Source organism: Branchiostoma belcheri, unplaced genomic scaffold (assembly GCF_001625305.1).
Source record: "Branchiostoma belcheri isolate BF01 breed outbred unplaced genomic scaffold, Haploidv18h27 scaffold40, whole genome shotgun sequence".
In the NCBI taxonomy this organism is placed as follows: Eukaryota; Metazoa; Chordata; class Leptocardii; order Amphioxiformes; family Branchiostomatidae; genus Branchiostoma; species Branchiostoma belcheri.
The window spans coordinates 928210-950015 of record NW_017804021.1 but is presented as its reverse complement, the minus strand read 5'-3'; the positions used below and the strand labels follow the sequence as shown (position 1 = coordinate 950015).

The following is a 21806-nucleotide window of genomic DNA, read 5'->3' as shown; positions in this document are numbered from 1 at the left end:
TTTACTGCCATTTCGTTTCGTCATAATTTCATACCTGAAAAGAGAGAACAAGCTACACGAGACGTCTCCTTATTTTCTGGGTACCGCCCATAAACAGTTAGAACCGACCAACGATACTAATCAAGGAACTTTAATTTTTTCCGTCAGCAGCATCAATTGATTAATATTGATTAAACTTACTACATTAAAGAATGACAAGAAAATTGAAATTGAAAATTCAGTTAGCCGCTCTGAAATTGCATTGGATGCCTTTAATATGAAAAGAAGAAGAATGAAAGACACAGGCTCGCCCTTTGAGTGCCCTGCTCGCCGGTGTTGAGGCACAGCCCGGAAAGGGTCCCGACGAGGATCAGCAACACCAGCACCACGGCGGCGGTTACAGCAGCGCAAACCCATCGGGATGTACACACTGAAAAAAAAAAGTTTCTTTCATGGCATCTTTAAAGAAAGGTTAACAGAGATTCAAGAAATCGCAGTATAGGATTTGATATATACAACACACACGCGCGCGCGCACATGCACGAACACACTGTGACACATACACAAACACACAAAACAAACAAACAAACAAACAAACACACACAAACACTCACATAGACACACACACACACACATGCATGCACACACACACACACACACACACACACACACACACACACACACACACACACACACACACACATATGCATGCACACACAGACACACACGTAGTTCCCAAACGCTTCTTTTAAATCAAGTACAGGTATGAGAAATTGACAACTTTGAAACGAATAATTATGTGCACGTGTCTCACCACAAGCAGCTTCTTGAACAGCGTTTGGCACCGGATTCGGGTTTAATCCGTTTTGTACGTACATCGGATTCCGACTCAATGCGTTTTGCAGGGACCTCGGATTCGGGTTCAATGTGTTCTGCACGGGCGCCTGCCTGCTATCCTGCAACACGTCGGTGTCGACGTCGCTGCTTGAAGGCGTTTTCGTGTCCTCCTCGGTGCTGTCAGTGTCGCCCTGGCACATGTAGGCAACGGCATACGGCGTAATATCAACATCATCTTCTTCTTCCCGCGATCTAACGGCGTATGGCTGGATGTGGCCATCGCCCACAGCTAGTGCAGAAGTGGCCATGGTTTGACCATCTTCCTGAAATGACGCTGCTAGCGCTCCTGGCTGGGTGCAGGGATTGTCTGAACCTAAGCCGGGTTGAGGGTGGTCATGGCGCCGCTGCCCCAGAGCTTGTGCAGTCGTGGTTTGACCACTTTCCTGAAATGAAGCATTTTCTGGCTGGAGGCAGGGATTGTCTAAGTCAAAGTCAGGTTCAATGCGGGCATGCAGCCGCTTTGGCGAATACGTCGGATTCGGAGTTTGCAAATTTGTGGTGTTTTGGTTGTACGTAGGACTTGGATCCCGGGCGTTTCTTTGGCCGACGGCATTTGGAGGAAGGGTATCGGATGGGTGGCGAATGCAAAGCGTGTTCCTAACATCACCAACAGAGGCTGGGGTGGTCAGGGTTGACTCGCATGCTGTTGAGATTTCAATTCGTTCTCTCGAAGCTGTCTTTGGTTTCTTGATGAGCTGTTTTGTTCGTATGCCCTTTGAAAGTGTCTTGATGAACGCCACGTCCTCCTTGCACATGTATGCGGCGACATACGCTTCGACATCGGCATCGCCAGAAGGGGTGGTACCTCCAGTCGCATGTCCGCTTCCTGCTGCAACATCACTTTTCACAGACACGCCATAATCATCGTCCTCGTCGTCTCCCTTGTATCCATCGCTGTCAACTTGCCGTGAAGTGTTCCACCTTCTTTTCGAAGGAACTGCTGGCCTAGTGTCGGTTCTCGACAAACCGCATGCGGTGCCTTCTGCTGCCATGTCTGAGGTCGGACCGTCATCAGCCATGCTCTGAAAGTTCCTCTCTGGAGATTATGTTAGGTACTGATGAACTATGCAGATTGGCTACCTGCAACGTCAAACAGGTTGTCGCTATGTCGATGCTTTAAATCTATATACATGTACCCGCAAAAGAGAAGGATACCGGCCAAATTCCTTGGTCGAGTCTGCCGGGCTTAAGTATCGACCGTACTTGATGCGAGGCACTGTGCAGCCAGAAACTCGAAGAATGACTGACGGACTGTATCCAGAGCCTAGAATAAATCTATTCATCGAAGGGACACTTTACTCTTTACTCGGTGTATCGTTTGTACGCGTGTGTTCATTGGTAAACATGATTTTTTCCCTTTCCAATTTGCATGGCAGTTATGATTACGCCAGAACGAAATTACAAAATTACACTAGAAGGAAATGACAAAGCAAAACTTAATATCTAGCTTATTATTTCCGTGTTTGAAGTGCCAGACAATTACAATCACTAGTTTATTTGATGTTATTGCAACGTGACCAAGCATCGTTACTTTCATGTATCTTTAATTTGGAGCGCGTTGATGAGTCAGTATCAATAGTAACAGTGGCGAGTAACTACAGTCTCCTGTCACTTTTCACTAACAATTTAGTGCCTTGTTTAGTGTTGTTTTAGTGCCATCCATCCATCCATCCATCCATCCATCCATCCATCCATCCATCCATCCATCCATCCATCCATCCATCCATCCATCCATCCATCCATCCATCTGCCTTTAAGATTATGGTTATGTCCAAGGCGTGCAGATAACTTCAAAAACATACATTTGAGACAAGTTTTCACTCAAGTATATATTATTAATGTAATCAAGGTACACGCGTATTTGACGTGCACGTGTATTTCGTAGGTAAAAACGTGAACAGAAGCTGTGGGTGTTGATATGAAACTTTTATAAGATTCACATCTAAGGTTGAATAAACATTTTGGCATGATGTTCCCCTGTAAAATTGTACGAGTTGGGATTTTTTGGCCGTTTTCAGAACAGAATTAACTGTAAACAGTACTTACTTTTACTTTATCCGCTCACTTTAACTGTTAAACCGTCTAGGGTGTCGTGGGGAGGGGCAGTTGGCGGTCAACTGCTAGTCTGGAGGCTCTCCTTGTAGAATATAGATGTAGCAGTGTGCGACCATATTTGATGTGTGTGACCATTTTGACTATGCATGCCCAGGTGATGGTTTCCCCTGCTGATTGGTTGTTGAGATAATTGGATCACACATGGCACCTTAGTCTAAGCCTTAGTAGCATGCGCACTGGTGGTTACTTTCATCATCATCAGCGACCTGTATTAGCCGGGACCAAACGAGTACATATTTCACTCCACATAACCCTATCAAGTGAAGACAAACAATAGTACACATCTTATTCAAATCAGGGTCCAATTTGCATAATTTATGAGGAAAGTGTAGGAAAGCCCTCTTTCTGAGGTAAGACTGACATTATGTGAAGAATATGATCAACTGACACAGGTCATGCAAATGAGAACCTTTTCAAAATCAATTAAAACACTTTGTCAACACTTGTCAAAGTTATTATCATTTGGCAAGGGTATGAGGTCGTGGAACCCAATAGTTGGAATGTTGATAAATTTTAATCTATCCTGGGTTTTGAGAACACTTAAAAGTTACTGAAAAGGAGAGTTCCACACATTTATCAATCAATCTTCTGACACTTCTTCATCGAAAAAAGTTTTTCCTACTAGTGATATTTCAATTGTTCAACGGTCGCTGTCTCAGTAGAAATAGATTGTATAAACAGACACAGGTAGCAAGAACAATTGACACTTCTGATGGTTCAGGTATAAAAATAATGTTTATTGGCAGTACAGGTAGTAGCAATATGGCAAGTACTGTTCTACAGGAGCTATTGCAGATAAACCCATCACATAAGCAGGGAGTAAATACATCTATAGTCAGCATACATTTCATTGAAGTGGCTGTAAAATCTACAACTGCAATGGTTTAGGTTATGGATGGCCCGGAAAGATTACGTCGATAAAGGTTAGACATCAAAATGGAACATTATACAACACAAAATAAACTAGAAAGGTAGCATTTGCAAAGAAAATACATCATGTTTACCTTCACATGGTCTAGTCCAACAAACTACTGCTGTGTTTATTCTTCCTCAAACACATTAATATATATGATGACCAGCCTTAATTCTGTCCTGCAACTTGCTACATAATGTAACCTGACAACACAACAGTGTCTGCTACAACACCAGTTACCATGGTGACAGATGTCTGGTCCAGACCATAGACTTTTTTGTTTGGAGAAGAATAAACAGAGCAAAAACAATATTTTCCTTCTGTGAAAGTAAACGTAATTAAGGAACTCGGATAAAGACACTGTAGTTGTACACATGTACCACTATTCGCATGGAAGACAGCAGACAGTTAAGCAAGATACAGAATAATCCTTTCATTTGGCTTCCATTTTGACTACAATTTATCCAGTTACTTGATTTATTTTGTATCAAGGCCTGAAAGCTTGTGGATAAGTGGCACTTCTGAAAATTTGCAAATTTGTCTTGTCCTTTGAAAACCCTTGAACTGAAAAATCTGCTTGGAGATTAGCATACAACTATAGTGACCTAGATTGAAGATATCTTCCAGTCTTACATAATAAGTGAGCAAGAAAATATTATAATGCTTCACTGAGTTTAAACTTTGCAAAACAAAATACAGCTTCTAAGTTAACAATTTTCCCCAACTCCTTGAAAATTACCTATAGAAAATTCTATGGCAACAAATACCAAACATGTCCAACTGAAACTGTAGTAAATATCCATAGCTTGTTAGCACACATTTTAGGTGGAGGAAAGACTAGTACATCCCTTTTTGTATACTCTTGAAATTATACATGGTATAGTTGCAATACAGATAGAAGAATGTTATACATGCATATATAAAACTTCAAGTGTATTTAGGAATAGCAAGCAGATGTGCAAAGCTAGTATATCTCTTGAATGCATACAGGGCATCTATGTTAATCATATGACTAGTTACATTGTATGTGAAGATGAACCTTGCAATCTTTTAACACTTGCATAATACTTGATGCTTTAGTAAATTCTACCAAAATCACACTTTTGTTCGAAGTACAGTATCAAGAAAGGTATGAGATTCAAGGCACTTTCAGGAACAAGCATCTATGGGTTAGTTCTGACATAGATAAACTACCTATTCATCAATCTTTGAGTCGACAGCACATCGGCAGAACATAGTGTGTCTGAGCCCAGATTTTTCACAATTTTCATTGGAAGTTTGGTCAACGTTGCATCAAAATTTTGCCAGTTGCAGGACAACATCTTTTCCAACACATTTGAAAACTATAGATGGGATGCTATCCTTAATTATGCGAATACTTGAACAATACATTCTGTCGAAGTGCTATGTGCAATACATTGTCTGGTGAGGCTGCCCATACGTTTTGCTGACGTACTCAAGTAGATTATGTATGCCATTAGTTCTGACAATCCCTGCATCTTTTAAACACTACACTGTGAGCAGTCAGCAGACACCTAACATAGCTCTATCTTGCAGGAAGACATTATCAACAGCTTTCCCCAAAGCTGCAACAAAAAGCTGCCACAATCCCAGCCCAATACATGTATACCCACATGGGGTACGTATGCAAGATATCTATTCTACTAGCTATACACAAAATACTGTCATTAAATATATTAACAATCCTTATATGATATTTTCATATGATGAGATTTTTTCACTCATGACTGTTCTATGGCCTTTATACCTGAAACACCCCCTGCTACCATCCTCATACCTTTTAACGTCATTAATGTGAAATGAGCAAATTAATTCAAGACAACCACATTTAGATGATTTAGAGCATTCTCTAAGAATCATTACGATGGATGAAATCAAAGAATTCATACATGGCATTTTTTTTGGGTTCTTTTCATTTCTCTCGCGAGTACAAAATGTATCTGCTACATGTTTATAGGTAAAAAAAAAACTATCATTCTTCAAATGTGGCTATTTCATGAAGTCTGATTTTCATTGTGGCTTCCCTAACTGAACACAAATAGGGGTCATCTCAACACATGCAGGCTCAAAAATCAGTTACCAATCACTCAATACAATTAAAAATAATACTCATTATATATGATACAAGGAAAACTAAATCATCGACATTCATTCTCATCAGCTCACTTTGATCAGATAACAAATACAATATACTAAGAAATATTGCAGATTAGTTGTTTTAAGTGCCAGGGAAATACGTGCATGTCCTTTCTCACTCAAAGCTTGACGTTATTAACACTAAGTTATCAATATTAAAATACAACATAATACATGTACATACCAAGCAAGTGGCATCCTCTAAGCTTGTCTGTGCTGACCTTGTTGATTGTCTTGTAGCATTACCAGACACCAAGACCCACACAACTTCCCTTGTTACATAATTACAGCACATACTCATGAATGCCATACCTTAAGAATAACCCTATTTTATGAGAATACGTTGTAAGTACCAATAGTATGCATGGCTAAAGTCCCCTTAAGTATACCATAATAATAATGTTTAAGTATAATTATTAGAACAAAGACCTCACTTCTGCCCTTGTTTGCCCAAATGTTGCAACTTTAAAAATCTATCTAAGATATGAACAGATAATATTAAAGACGTCATGAAAGATGAGACTTATTCAGATTTCTCCTGCATCTTTTCTAAGATGGGTATAATCATGTCGAAGGTCGGCCGCTTGGCCGGGTCCTCGTTTAGACAGATCTTGATGAGCCTGCAGGCGTGTTGGGAGGCTCCGGGTGGGATGGTCGGGCGCAGGCCTTCCAGAGCGATCTGTGGAAACAACACGGGAAATAAAAGTCAACGCTAGAAACTAACATTTGCAAAGCAACTGCATGATTGTTTACTTTCACATGGTCTAGCCTGGCAAACTACTGCTCTGTTTACTCCAACACATTCATAAATATGGTGACCAGCCCCTCCAACTCTGTCCTGCAACTTGCTACATAATGTAAGCCAACACCACAGTGTGTCTGCTACAGCACCAGTTACCATGGTGACAGCTGTCAAGATTCAGGTCATTGACCTTATATGTTTGGAGAGGAAGAAGAAACAAAGAAAAACTATGTATTTTCCTTCTGTCAGGTGCAGGTAATTTTCAAGGCTACCAGCATCAGTGCAGGTATAAAGAAAAGAGTATTTTGAGCCATGAATGTTCATGATACCTTCATGCCAGCCTCCATCGGTGACAGGTCAGCGAAAGGCACCTCCCTGGTGAGGAGTTCCCACATCAGCATGGCGAAACTCCACATGTCCGCAGCGCGCTTGTTGATCTCATTCTCCTTCTTCTGCAGGACTGAGGGACACAGGCGAATCCAGCAAACATCAGAAAAAAGTCCAGACTATGCAAGAATCCTGCCACCACCCAAGGGGCAGTAGCAATGCCGAGTACTGTCTTACCATATGAACTACAATGTGCCTTAACCTCTTTACATAACAGTGACACTTAAAAGTCTTCACTGGTTATGTATAAGAACAAGATTTAAAAAAAATGCCTTCAAGTACCAGTGTTATCAACCCAGGACTGAGGCATTGAAGAAGTTCTTCTTCCTAGAACTGACACAGTGGTAGAGTGGAATTTGTTGCCCCCAAAAAGAGTAGAGGCATCGTCACTAGGGCACACCCCAACAATTACTCAATAAAGACAATGGGCAGCATGACCATGTTGTTTAAGAACATAGGATGAACTTTCATGCCAAGTGGGAAAGTTGTTAATACTTACTCTCTGGTGCAAACCACGCTGGGTTGAAGAGCTTGCCGGGATTCTGGAAGGAGAATTTGACATCGGCCATGTTGATTCTTGCTGTCAAATCCTCGTCAATCTGTGAAGGAACAACATAGTAATGTTAGAAAGGTAACATTTACAAAGCAAATACATAAGGTTCAGCATCACATGGTCTAGCCCCACAAACTATAGCTCTTTTCATCTTATATATTCACACATCTAGATGTATATATATATGGTAACCAGCCCCTCCAACTTAGTCCTGCTACTTGCAACATAATACATGTATAACCCAACACCACAGGGTGTCTGCTACAGCACCTGTTACCATGCTGACAGCCATCTGGTCCAGATCGTTGACCAGAAGTAGATAAAGAAACAGAGCAAAATCAATGTTTTCCTTCTGCAAAGGTTAACAAAATAAGGGGATTGAGATTAAGAAAGATGCAATATGGAAAAAGAAGGACAGCTTGTCCTCACCATGATGTGTTTACTGTTGAGGTACAGTCTGGGTACCATGGGCTCCAGGGAGTGGAGGAAGGCCATCCCTCGTGCCACGTCCAGCGCAAACTTGAACGCCTGCGCCTGGTCAACCACAATACCTGCAGCAAACATCTATCTGTCAGTCATACTGGAGATGATACTAAAGGGCCCTCTTAGCAAGATTTTGATTTATTTTAACTCTATCTAAAACAGAATCAAAAACATGTTACAAGAGTACAAATACATGCAGGGGGCAGAAATCAATCTGGTTTGTTGAGGGCACATCATTCAAAAGGAGAGTCTGTCTCAACTATTGCTGGGGTTGAGAACACACCCTCAGTTTTGGAACCATGTGATGAAAAAAAGGAATCTAACCCACACTGTTCTCTAATAAGTATGGCTACAGAAACTGAAGACAGCATACAGTAATAAGGTTCATTAACAGACTTAATTACTGACTGCAATACAGTAAGAATGTGGACAAATGTAATTATGAAAGGCCCCTTTTCCACTAGTAAAAGGCTAGTTAAGCTACCCAAATTTGATTTGTGTTACTGGTATGATACAAAAGTCTGATTTAAAACACAAGAAAACACTGTAATATAAACAGACAATTGTTTTAAAAGATTGGTTCTTTATGTATAGAATTTGCTGAGCGATCTGTCAAATATTTGGTCATTCATTGCTCACTCAGTGGTTGAGTGGTTCTAGTGGAATGGGGGTGTGAACTATTGTCCACTACATGTCAGCTCAAGTGGCTACATTACACCCGGTAGTGAAGATTTGCAAAGGATGGACAAGGAAGGAGAGATAGGGTAAGAATAAACACAACCATTAACAACAGGATAGTAAAATAATTGCATGCAAAAGTTGACAGAAATAAAAGAAAAACAAGGCAAAACAACCAGAAAAAATGCTCAAAGAATTTGAGACTGATACAAGTAATCAAAGACTGGATACTACTGCTAATCCTTCCTGATCCCTCCAAAAGATAAATCTGAAGTACGGCTAAGATCTCAAGACTAAGATTTTATCCCTTGCCTGTGTCTCAAAAGCAGTAAATCCTCACCAATAGATGACTTATGGTATCCAATGATGGCTTTGGTTGAAAGAGAAGAGGTAGGCAGAGAAAAGAGAGAGCTTTGCACCTGCATGCAGCTGTTCAGGTGTACAACTACAGGTGAAGTGTATCACCTGCACACATGCAACAGGTTCACTTTGGCTTGTTGGATTTCTAGAGGTAGAGAAAGGGTATAGGGCACCAATCTTGCCAAGCATGCATTTTAAGGCAAGCATTAACGTGCAGGCTACTTTTTGTGTCTCGCTGAGAAACTTATCGATTTGAGCATATAAAATTATTGTGGACTGACACAAATGGATAGCACTGTCAACTTGAAATTCAGCTGCATATCTGCCACTTTGTGTGTTTGAAAGATCTCAAGTGCAGCACCCCCCGTGTACAAGTACATCTATGTACATTGTACAGTTTAGCTTATGTAGGAGTGCATTCAACTGGAGGACACTGCTTTGAAGATCTCTTTTATATGTACATGGTTGTGTATGTATGCCTATGTAATATGTAATGGCAGTAACAGACAGAATTCTGAAGGACAGTGCTTTGCAATGGTAGACTGCAGAGTTTGCAATACAGCATAAAATAAAACCACCACAAACGGTTCAGCCATAAGAGCAAGTATAGCCAATCCACAGCCAGTGTCCACAATAATCTGCAAGCGATGTTAGCTAGGCCATGTTACCAGACTTTCATCAGTCTTAAACTGGGGAAAAGATTTTCCAGTAAACAGTAAAACTATTAAAAGTACATATAGAGATACAGTACTGGCTGTTGACTGTGCTTGTTGGAATGCCCCAATGACTGCCTTAGGTGTCAGAAGACATGGGAACAGTGTTCTAGCCAGCCTGAATTTTTTTCCTGCAACTAAATTTTGTTTGACGTAGCATCATGTTGAGTGCTGAATGCAAAATTCTATAATGTGGGTGTCTTGAGGCATTCACAAGGGAAAATGTCTTTAAAAATCTTGACCCCCTGAAACTCCATTTACTGCACTGTGGCGTGTGAGGGGCAAGGTTTGCTAATAGACTAAGCATAGTTTAATGATTCGCCTTCCATACCTTTATACATTGAGTTTTGTCTGTCAAAGATGACAAACTGGGCAAAATTTTTACGTCACGAACGGCAAAATCCCATCAAATGACGGAAAGACGGGCACTGGCTAGAATGCTGCTTGGGAGCCCATAAGTCTATGTTCTAGTAACAAACAGTTTGAGACTGACAGTACGTACCATGGCCCTCGTGCAGGATGTTGAAGAGCGAACCGTACGGCATGAACTGGTTGATAACTACGAGGTGTGGCGGCTGGTTACAGGCACCCAGGACAGGAAGCACGTTGGGGTGGGAGAAAATCCTGTAACATGGTCATACAAACAGACTTACAACAAAGTTAGAACACAGGTTTCTAAGTAAACCAGAGGTCAGAGATTCCATACCTCCATGAGTTTTTGTGAATTTCTTTACATAGTTTAATATGAATTTCTCTCTGTATTTTCCCTCTGGAACTCAGTCTATCAGCCAACTACAGTCTATCAGCCAACTTTCTGCTGGCTCCAGGCCAGCTACGTACCTAATGTCCTGTGTCAGACCTTTTGTGGTCTGTGGTTATGGAATTCCCCACCCAAATGTGGTGACATCCAGATGTGACTTCCATTGTGTAAACTATGGAATATCAAACTCAATGCAAAAAAGGCATTATAAAACAGGATGAAACTTGCCTTAGTCTTGGATACTCTTCAGAAAAGTCCCTGGCTTTTCTTGCGTTGATATCTCTCACCTTCAGGATCTTGGCAACTATCTCATTGCCCTGCCACATGCCCTTCCAGAGCTGGGTGGGAAACAGTGACAATCATCATGATCAAAGGTAAACACTACCGGAAAAATTAAAAATTATAAAAGTCAAATATCTGAGTAGAGGTCTATCCTAGTGTGAGTGCCTTATACCAACCAGTCTGGTCTTACCTAGCTTGTGCATACAAAACTTGTGCTTACAAACTGGTTACACCTCAAAGTGGTGTCTCGGCTTACATGTATATGTGAAACATTTACATGTACATGTAGCAAACAAAAACTCAGCTGTAGGACTTACCTCTCCTGAAGCGTTTGTGTTCATTTTGACCTGTAGGTTGAGCTGCTTGATGTCAATACCGGAGTGCCTGGAGAGAGTTCCATTTCCTGGGGACAAGCAGAAGAGTGGGAAACGTATGTTTATATGCAGGACTCGAAGTACCGGTGCTTGTTGCATATACACCTTACAAATGTACTTAGTGCACCTGAAATGTGAGCAGCTGTATGCACTTGAATATAATTAATGAAGAATTACCTTCAACAAGCTTAAAAGGTATTGTACACTACATACAGTGTATGACATATCAAACAGCATTAGATGCGAATCCAAACAACTTCATAAGACACGTCAAATGGGGAAGATGTTTGTAGTAAAACGTCCGAACTTACTACTTCTTGTCTTTGTTCCTCTCCAAATGTTTTCTGCAAAGGAAAAGGAAAGAAGAACATTTGAACAAATCTGAAATATCATGAGAGTTGCATTCATACAAAAACAGTAGGAGGCAGCTGGTAGGAGGCTTTTTAAAAATACTAATAGCATTGGGAGACTTTTCATCATATAATGTAGCAATGTTGTGAAAAAAGTGGACCTACGTTGTGTTTTATGAAGTAAACTCTCTGAAGTAGTGTGGAGCAGTGTGAAGAGTACAGGACAGGACAGGAGATTAGCATTATCAAAGACAAGTAGGTAGATCAGTATCATCTCACACAGAAGGACTAAATCCTTGAGTAAAGATCAATATTAATCCTTTATGTTCTGGATTAACTAATACGCCCAGAATACCATTCATAGGAAAAAGTTCATTGTATGTTAAATCAATCTAATTATGATTAACATAAGCTTAGTGAGGATTACTTTGTTTGCCAATACAGTTACAATCAAATACAACAACATGACCATTCTGTTGTAAGTTGTTTTGTTTTGAAGTTGGCTATTGTTATGCAGGCTATGGGAATAAACACACTTTGTTACATGTGTAGAAACTCAAAAGGTGGCATACAATGTGTGAAGCTGGACAAAAGAAAAGGAATAAGGGGGGAAATATTTGATATGGACAACAAGAACCAATAGACATGCAGTATTCTACAATGCATGCCCTGATTGACCAAGTTGCAGGTGTTTCTTCTTGCTGTTTGGCTGTTAATTGCTTCTGAGGGGAAAATTAATATGATGTTCAAGTAAATGTTTAGACTATCAAATACATATACTTTCAGACTTTTGCCCCAAGAATATAAAATTTAAGAATTGATTCAGATGAGTACATTGGCACCGCCCCTATACTTGTTATACCACAAAAGGAAGGGTTCTAACTTTTGACATTATACTTACGATGTACTGTTCCTTTGTGTGAGAGCCAATAGCAGCACAGATAGAAGTGAAGAGTTTACAATGTATGTGGAAGGTTTGCATATACTCTATAATATCATCATCATCATACATTGTAATATGAATAAAGTGCTACAACTAATCTAGAAAGACAGGAAAGCATTGGATGGACATGGAGGGATTGTTGAGGGTAATTTGCAGGGCTTCCTAAAGAGCAAAGAGAAGGTTTAATCAAATCTTATATTCTTTTACAATTTCTCGAAGTCTTATTATACCAATATTCATTGTGCCAAGAGCAACCTGGTCTGTCCCTTATACATTTTGAGATGGTGCAAAATATCTTACCTTTGTAAGGCACTTTTCCAGTTTCCTGGCCCAAAGCCGACGCCCTCTCTGTGTGTAACAAAAACATAACCTAGTCAGCATACATGTAGTTAGGCAAGACTGTCTGAACTGTCATACAAAATCTATTCTATTCCCAAACATTTGTTCCCCACCCACACACAAGAAAAAACAAACATAGCACAAATGCAATTTCAAAATTGCTTCTCAAATTGAAGATCTACAGGATAACCTTTAGCACACTGAAGTACTACCGGTAATACCCATTTTTGCAGCCAATTCTCTATTACTTCCACAGGGCTCGAAATTCAATTATGGAATACCTGGTAGGTGCATTGATGCACTGGGTGCACACAATGTCAGAAGGCAGCAGGAAGAAGGAGAAATATGATACATCTATTTTCCAAGAATGTTTTGTTTCATGAAGGTACCTTTGACGAGCTTGGCCAAATGTGGCTTGGCCTTGTCCACAGGTGTCTCCCCGTACTTGTTGCACACACCAACCAGCGCACCGTTCGTAACCAAGTCCTGGAACAGGAAAATAATAAATTTTTAACTGTTTGTTCTTTTTGTTTATCTGCACACATTTAGTATCAATAGCTATAACAGAAAACATATTTATGACATTTAAGATCATAAGATGTATCTGTGAGGCAAAATGCGATGTGGCTAAAGAAAAACAGGTTTTGTTTTGTAATGTAGGCTGGTTCTACAATATGTAGCTACATATTTTATATTTATTGGTTGTACCAAAAAATAAAGGGACTCTGGACTATTTTAACTCAAAAGTTCAAGTATGAAATGAGGACAACAATGTGCTAAGAAATAGCAGTAAATGTCATTTATCAGACAGATATCCTCATCTAGAATATTTTTGTTTTGCCACCCTAAAATTGCAATTTAGACGCCTTTAAGAAGAGACTGCCACTTTTCCTCCTACATGTAGTATGCAGAAGTGGCAGGGGGATTAACAATCCATGGAAGCTCTCCAAGTTTGTACTGATGCTTTCCATTCAAGTCAACAGCTGGGAAACTACTCTAACCCTAAAAGGTACTGAAGAGCCCAGAATACACACATCCCACTGGGGGTGGACTACTTTCAACAACAACTGGGTCAAATGAACTTGGGTGGAGACAATTGGCAAAATCACCTCCTTTTCTGATCATGTAATCTGTATCTTTCTTATACTGTAAAATTAAATCACTTAATGTTCGCGTCCTTTTTTTTAGTTCCAGGAACTATACATTCATGGTGGAGGCAGGTGCAAAAAAGAAATTCGGCAAATTATTTGTTCGCAGCACCGAAGTGAACACAAAAACTGCAAATATATATTAAGTACTGCAAAAAAATTGCGATTCACTGTATTTTGTCTGGCTCCTAATAACAATCCTCATGGTCTCATGAATAAATAAAGGTTCAAACAAACAAACAAAACAAAACAACCTGAACAAGTTTACCTCTTCTGTTACATAATATTTTTAGCTTCCAGATCCGTAACATGAATGATAATAATCAGACAGAACTAGGAATACATGTAACAAATTTGATAGACAAACTGTCCGACAATTCTGGGCAAATTGAGAGCTCAGCATAGTTGATATGATAAGACAAGAATACTTGAATCCTGCCAATGAAAGCAACACACATAATAAGCCTTGCCAATAACACTGAGGATGAAGTCATCACAATGTCTGATTTAAACCCAATTACCATGGCCTTGTTGCCTTAGCTGCATATCAACGATGTAATGAGAGGGGAAAGCCAATACCAAGCTTATCAGATCAAGTAGTAGGAAAGTCTGCCTACTTTGGACAGGATTTGTACTACACAAGCACATTGGCAGAACGTACTGTGCCTGTACAAAACCTGTAATGTATTGTACATAGCACTTTGGCACGTCTTGTCATATTTGCATATTTAAGGATGAAATACCATCAACAGTTTTTACAATGTAAATGTTGTATTGAAAAGGATATATTATCTGCAACTAAAGTCTAGTTGAAAGGTTGATTTTGTTGGATGTTTGATCAATGTTGCATTTGGAATTTTGCCAGTTGCTGACAATTTTGTTGTGCAGCCATTCCTGACTCTAGTCACAACAAAATTGGATTTGTATGACCCTTGATTTCATATCATTAGAATATGATGCAAGGAGTATGAAAACAAGACACAAAAAATTGAAGAAATTTAGTTCTTTGTCAAATGTTTTTGTAAAAGATTTGGTCACCCAGCTATAGCTATACTGCAACCTCTAGGTTCAAAATATATCTACGATCAGATATTTCTGTGTTCCAGCTCAGCTATCTAATTTCACTCAAACCTAAACAGGGCCTTGACATGTAAATATTTTCACACAAATATGACAGCTCTGTCCCTCTCGTTGCATTCCCAGCATCCTCAGCTGTCAGAGACATAAATCCCAGCATGCTCTGACACTGACCTCCCCCCCCCCACTAACTGACATCCATTAAAATATCCATAACCTTGTTGTGACCTGACAAAAATAGTCTTACAGACTGGTACTGTTTTGGTTGTCTTTTCGACACCTCCCCAGTCCTATCCGAGAGGACACTCCTAAATACAAATCTAAACCTAAGTACTCATTTGAGTGAGGAAATTTATTCAGAATCTTCTATCCCAAGAAGACAAGTGTTTTTATCCTTCTTTTCCAAGAAGATATGGGTTTAAATTGGGTATCACTAATGGAGATCTTAATAAAACAAACAAAGAAACAAACAAACAAACAAACCTCTGCGATGATGTCCTGTGACCAGAAGCAGGCGTAGTGCAGAGGTGTGTTGCCGTGTTCATTCATTGCATTGATGTCAGCCTTGTGTTGCAGCAGCTGTAGGGAGGGTAAAAATAATTCAATGTAAGTTGCAAGTAGACAAAGTACTGATTGTTATCTAATTGTGTATATAATTTAAGGAAATGAGTATCTCCTTTTCATAATCAATGAGAAGCATTTATAGTAATTCATAAAGGTTAACATCATTCGGCAAAAGCATGACGTTGTGGAGCTCTAATTTTTATTGTACCGGTCTTGGTGTACCCGGTGGAATTATGAAAGTCAGGGTTCGAAATACTTTTTTTCTTCGGTTGCCTTGCCAAAAGCTAGGTTGCCAATAATATTTCAGGTTTCCATAACTGGCTGTTCATGTTACAAGGCAAGCCATAAGCCAGGCCACTTGTTCACATGCTGGCTGAGGCAGGACACAGTTTATTTCCGAAGTCGTAAGTTTTGCGGCCGGCAACAGTCTCACACAGAAACCATGACTTGTGCGTTAAGAGTGGGTATTTCCACCCCTAGGCAGAAAGACAGACCAGCAGTGTTAGTAACTACCGCAGCAGGGTTCTGGGAGTGGGTGGAAGTTTAGTCTGGTCCACAGACCATGGAGAGTCTGGGAAACTGTTGGCAACACTTCGGGAACCACAGTCAACCTTATTTGCTGGTAGTGAGCCATGACTGTCTAACCTTACAAGTTCAACAGTCACTGCATGGGAAATTCTTTCCACTTCCTTAGCTGACAGATAAAAATCTTGACTAAGCAAGCAAGCAAGCAGTATGTACTGCGCCTAGATTTTTCAGTTTTCATTGGCTGTTTTCTCAACGTTGCATCAGAACTTGCCCGTTGCAGACACAACACTTGAAAACTATACCCGGAATGTCATTCTTAAATGTGTAAATATGACCTTAAATTAGACATCCTGCCCAAATGCTATACACAACACCACACGGATTTTGCCCAGGCACAGCACCTTCTGCGGACATGCTGACTAAACACGAATCAAAGCTACACAAAACAGGACTGGCGGCTAATCGAAACTAAAGATGCACCATTCAGCTAAAGGGGCTCCAATGTTGAATGCCTTCTGACCTTGTATTTCCTGCCTAATGCTTTGAGGTCTGCTATCTGTCACAAGTCCATTGCTTACCATTTAACTTTATAATCTATTGAGGCAGCTAGTAGGGAAGTTGGGTAATTGTACATGTTATGGATTGTAATGATCTAGGTGAACTGTCAATCAGGAGAGAATGACACACTGGTTAAGCTGTCCCACAGGAGACAGATGGGACAGACACTGAGGGAGCGTCATTGGACCTCTGGAAATTCAATTTATCCTTCTTGATTAGTTTCCACCAGTCCAGTCAGCCAAACCTGACCAAATATGGAGGCAGACAATACAGCCAAATATGGGCATACTGTCAGTAGTCCTACCATGGGATATGGTTCTACATGTAGGCCTGTCCATATATGTGAATGTTTAGCCTCCTGTGCAGGCCTCTGGGCAGGTGGGAGTTTTGATAGTGACACTGCATTTTATAGACTCTTTAATGCGTTCTTTTGCTGGCCATCCTACAACCAGCCACCCAGAGAAGATTTGTACTCCGTAGCACTCTCCCCCAGGTCCGATCATGAACCTGGGTTGACAGAAAAAAATTACAAGCTGGCCAGAGCCCAGGTGTAAATGGGACCTTAGTCGGACTGTCCTTGAACTGACCTTGAGCACAACGTCCCTGTGCCCGTGGCTGGCTGCAAGATGAAGAGCCGTGTCGTCCCCCATGTTACAGGCGTTGATGCGGGCTCCTCGACCAATCAGCAGCTCCACAATGTTCAACCTGCCCTCCCTGGCCGCCCAGTGCAGCGGGCTGAAGCCGTGGTCATCCCTGGAACACACGGTCAAGGTTCAAGTTAGACTTGTCACTTTAAAAAACATATAACGCAAGGTTACCAGTTTACGTGCAGGACCAGTTTACGGTCAGTTAGTGACACGGCCACACTTCGAGATGTACCAGCCAAAAATCAACGGTCGTGAGCAACAAAGAATAACATGAATATAATCCTTATATGTGTCTTTTATTTATTCACTGGATGGGAATAAGTTTGCATTCAGCGACACAGCAGAGTATCTTCCGATATGACGGGACAGCAAGGTAACATGGACTTGGACGCATGTTGTGTTTTTCACATAATACAATACTCAACATTTCGTCGATTTTTTAAAAATCCCAAGAATGCTAGAAAATTGTAACAATAGCTGGCATCAAACCTGGCTTTCTTATCTCAATCATCCATGGTGTTCTGAGGTATGAAACTTTCAAACACCTTGATATAAATGAGCAAAAGTACAGCGACAGCTGTCGCCGACTAGCGTTTTTCGAACGCCATTTTAATCATCATCATCGTTACATCAGGTGACGTCACTGTTTTGAACTGCAGAAAGGTTTGTAAAAGTCGCACTGTGGCGCTGTTGCCCATTAATTTATGCAAAAATGCCAAAATGGCTTCCTGCGTCCGCAGCGAAAAGTTTGCTCGGGTTTTCACGACGTTCCGTTTTGTCTGGAGGGGCATAGACGCTTGTAATCTATTGCAACGGTTTTATGGAACATCTTGGGCCATTATGTCACGTTCTACTGAGGGAAAAATGCAGGTCCAGCCTCATTTAGCACCACAGCGCTACTGCATGGGACAGTGGGCTACACACTGACATTTTACCGTGGTTTGTTGTTGACCACTTCGGTATTTTTTTGCAGAAGGTGTTTGTTTATTTGCGCTTATAAGTAGAGCACTACAAGGACAAAGGTCCAAGTGACCGTTAATTGGTCACGCTAGAGCAATTCTCCACTGTTAACTACTAAATAAATAAAAGCTGGCACGGCACAAAAAACGCAGGGAAGAAATGACACGGCACACACTTTTATAACCGACAAACTACTGTTTCTTCACATGGGTTAAATATTTAGTTCTGCCCATGCGTTTTCACAAAAAATGGAATTTTCCATAATTCGACCGTAAACTGGTAACCTTGCGTTAGCCATTTACAAAAGTCCAATGGACTGAAGCCGTGGTCATCCCTGAAAGACATGGTCAAGTTCAAAGTTAGAAATGTCATTTCAAAAAACATAATTTATGGTAATTTACAAAAAATCCAATGGACTGAAACTGTGGCCATCTCTGGAAGACAAGTTCCAAGTTCGAAAGTTGTTATAGCATGTCTGTATGAAATATGTGGTCACAGTATCAGCTAGTAGTACATGTAATTCAAATGCTGTGTCAGAAAAGATATCATTTTGCAACAGGCAAAATTCTAATGCAACTTTCACCAAAGATCCAACAAAACAGTGAAAAATCTGGGTTTTGTGCAGGCGCAGTACGTTCTACCACCATGCTCAGAGTCGGATATGTTGTCAAGCCAACCACTGAACCAGTCCTACTTCCTAATATTTTGTTTTACCAACACAGTGTTTATCAAAAGTTGTTCTTCCTTCCCACAACATGCCAATGCGAAGTGTTCAGACATGTATAAAATTTACAGAGTTAAGACAGGCAGTGCAGGGCTAACATGTACAAGCTGTTGAAGTCGTGGCTTGATAACTACCCTGCTGTGTTTCATCAGCCTCTCACCACCCTGACCATGACCTTCTACTCTTCTAGCCTGGAATCTGGCCCTTTCTAGGCCCAGTTTCTTTGCTTCTCATTTGATTGTTTCCACATACCGTAGAAATAGTCTGGCACCTGTCACCTGAATTGATTGATCCTTAGATCTATGTTCTGCAGAAAAAAAGATCAATGACCTAGACCAGACTGCTATCTCCATGGTAACTGGCACAGTAGCAGACACCCTGTGGTGTTGGATTACATTATGTAGCAAGTGTTGGACAGGCTGGTCATTATATACATGAATGAACAGAGCAATAGTTTGTTACAATTTTATGCTAGACCATGTGAAGGTAAACATTATGATTATGCCTTTGCTTTGCAAATGTTTCCTTTGTAGTTAACACATAACTTCATAAATATTTATAAATCAGGGCACTCATGGTAAGTCTAGAGGACATCCTTCATCATGTAGTGACTGCCTATCATTATTTCAAATGTATGAATTGTATAACCAAGAAAATGAAGTTGACCTTGAATTCTTATCATTCCCATCTTGCCATCCACATTCCTGCCTCCAACTGATCTGACCTTGTGCTATACAACTCTCAGGGTTATACAGTCAGAAATGGAGAGTGCTTCGGTCCCTGTCTATTGTCAATCATCAGCATCAGTCTTAATTGCTCCATTGCCTTAATTATGGGTTCACCACACCACGAAGTGGTGTGGTGAAACCATATTGCTTTTTCTGATGTTTCTTCTCCTTCTTCTCCTGCCATTTTTTAAATGGATTCAGCTTCTTCATTTTAGGGCCCAAGGTCCTGAAATTTGGTATGGAGGTACAGTGGGCAAATACCCCTAGGCGTTTTTAAATTATTGTGATACAGGCTTTTAGAATGGTTTTATTTGAGTTTTTTGGCTGTGTTATAGCAAATGTATTACTGTGTTAGTCTGCCTTGTTTACCACGTTTGGGCATGAGTCATCAGAATGGAATGCAGGGCATCAACCAATAGGCATGCAGCTTTCATCTATACTTCTTGCTGATTGGCTGTTGGGATTTAACTTGATTAACACCTGCACAGAAGCATGTCCATACTGACAGTATGTCTGTATTCAAGTGTTTTGGTAGGTATTTCAAGCTTTCCTGCTCCAGCATTGGAATGCCGGGCATGGACGTTTTTTTTTATTTTGAAAATCAACAGTTTGCAGTATGCAATTAAAAATCCTAACCAATAAAGTAGGGAATAGCTATCCAACTGTTGTTTTAGTTGTATTTTACTTCATATTATAGTTATATCAATGTAAATCATTGTTTTCCCTTGTGTTTCCCATTATTTCCCTGCCATGTCGTAAAATGTGGTGAACCCATCGCTGTATTTGCTCCAAAGCAAATATTGGCCTTTCTAGTTAGGTTAATATTCACAGCCAATGACAGGAGTTATTCATTGCTCATTTCTCAAACAATTAGCTGAAACTATGACAGAAAATAACGGCAGATAAAAACATAAAACTTGAAACTATCGCTTTTGCCCTTGTAGGACTCCTTGGCTACTTCTGTATGCCTGTCTAAGCACATAATTATGTTATCAACATCTAATCTCCAAGCAGATCTTTTGGTGGCTGCAAGACAGTATCAAATTTGCCAGGCAGTATCCGTATGGCTGGCATAAAAAAATGACACCAGTACAAACAAGAAAGCCTGATAAAAATGCCTAAAATACGTTAAAAATAATCCGAAGAAATATGTCAAAAATAATCCGAAGCCTATGGGCCTAAACTTCAACATCAGTAACATGACAGTAGCAGTAACAACAGCTTGGAAGGTTGATATGGTGACAAACCTTTCATTGATATGATTAACAACTCCATCACTCCTCTCAGCAGCTAGGATTGTCATGATTCCCACAAATGCTTCGCTAGAGTTCTACTGATAGAATGCACTGATCTGTAGTTGACTGAGATCCTAGCTTGAGTACATGTAAAGTTATATTCAAATGAATGAAATTTTAAATTTACTGTTCACGAAATGCTTCTCAGCTGTATTTTAAAGAACTGTGTGCCAAAAACGGTCAAGGATTCCCCTCGCACTATGTCAGGGAGACTTCAGCAGTCAGCTGGCTGGGCATTACTGGAATTCTTCAACCTAAGGGGGGTGCCTCTGGCATGCTAGCCTGGATACCAGACTGTTTCCAGGGCCCATACAGGCCAGCTCCTGTATCTATCTGTATCTGTATAGCCTGTATAACCGTCCTTCAGTGTAATGTACCAGCTTTGCAGGCACATGACACAGCAGCAGCTGGCACATCTAAGTGCAAGCGTCGTTTAAAGTTATCTAATGATAATGCACCTACTGTACTTAGCAAGTTCCACTCTACAATAGTTCTAAGAAAAATGAGTTTGATACACTTCAATTCTTGGTTGATAACTCTGATATTTGAAGG

The 21806-nt window shown here is 40.4% G+C and overlaps 2 protein-coding genes across 3 annotated transcripts in view; both read right to left on the bottom strand.

The window, feature by feature from the left end:
• Window positions 1-251: 251 nt before the first annotated feature.
• LOC109477477 lies at window positions 252-1895 on the bottom strand. Its single transcript, XM_019778761.1, has 2 exons — window positions 794-1895; window positions 252-409 (listed from the first exon to the last, which is right to left on the bottom strand). Exons 1-2 carry the CDS (start codon window positions 1893-1895, stop codon window positions 252-254), a joined length of 1260 nt encoding a protein of 419 aa, XP_019634320.1.
• A 3738-nt stretch (window positions 1896-5633) lies between these two features.
• LOC109477568 (integrin-linked protein kinase-like) overlaps window positions 5634-21806 on the bottom strand; it is a 28786-nt gene continuing 12613 nt past the window's right edge. Inside the window, exons 1-12 of one of the 2 annotated variants that reach the window (XM_019778892.1) lie at window positions 17488-17649; window positions 15734-15829; window positions 13415-13511; window positions 12987-13034; window positions 11705-11737; window positions 11337-11422; window positions 10966-11075; window positions 10480-10601; window positions 8173-8294; window positions 7690-7789; window positions 7133-7263; window positions 5634-6740 (exon numbers count right to left, since the gene is read on the bottom strand). In XM_019778892.1, coding sequence (XP_019634451.1) covers window positions 6585-6740; window positions 7133-7263; window positions 7690-7789; window positions 8173-8294; window positions 10480-10601; window positions 10966-11075; window positions 11337-11422; window positions 11705-11737; window positions 12987-13034; window positions 13415-13511; window positions 15734-15829; window positions 17488-17550 — 1164 coding nt within the window. In that variant the 5' untranslated portion in view covers window positions 17551-17649 and the 3' untranslated portion in view covers window positions 5634-6584. Of the gene's footprint in view, window positions 6741-7132; window positions 7264-7689; window positions 7790-8172; window positions 8295-10479; window positions 10602-10965; window positions 11076-11336; window positions 11423-11704; window positions 11738-12986; window positions 13035-13414; window positions 13512-15733; window positions 15830-17487; window positions 17650-21806 lie in introns of those variants that run through there. The other variant, XM_019778891.1, reaches the window with a different exon arrangement.

What these genes read in the sequence shown, in the direction of transcription:
- LOC109477477 (XM_019778761.1), bottom strand. Translation starts at nt 1,895, where the DNA reads ATGGCTGATGACGGTCCGACCTCAGACATGGCAGCAGAAGGCACCGCA. An exon ending in TGTTCAAGAAGCTGCTTGTG is followed by an intron (nt 410 to 793) that starts GTGAGACACGTG and finishes TTTTTTTTTCAG; the next exon opens with TGTGTACATCCCGATGGGTT.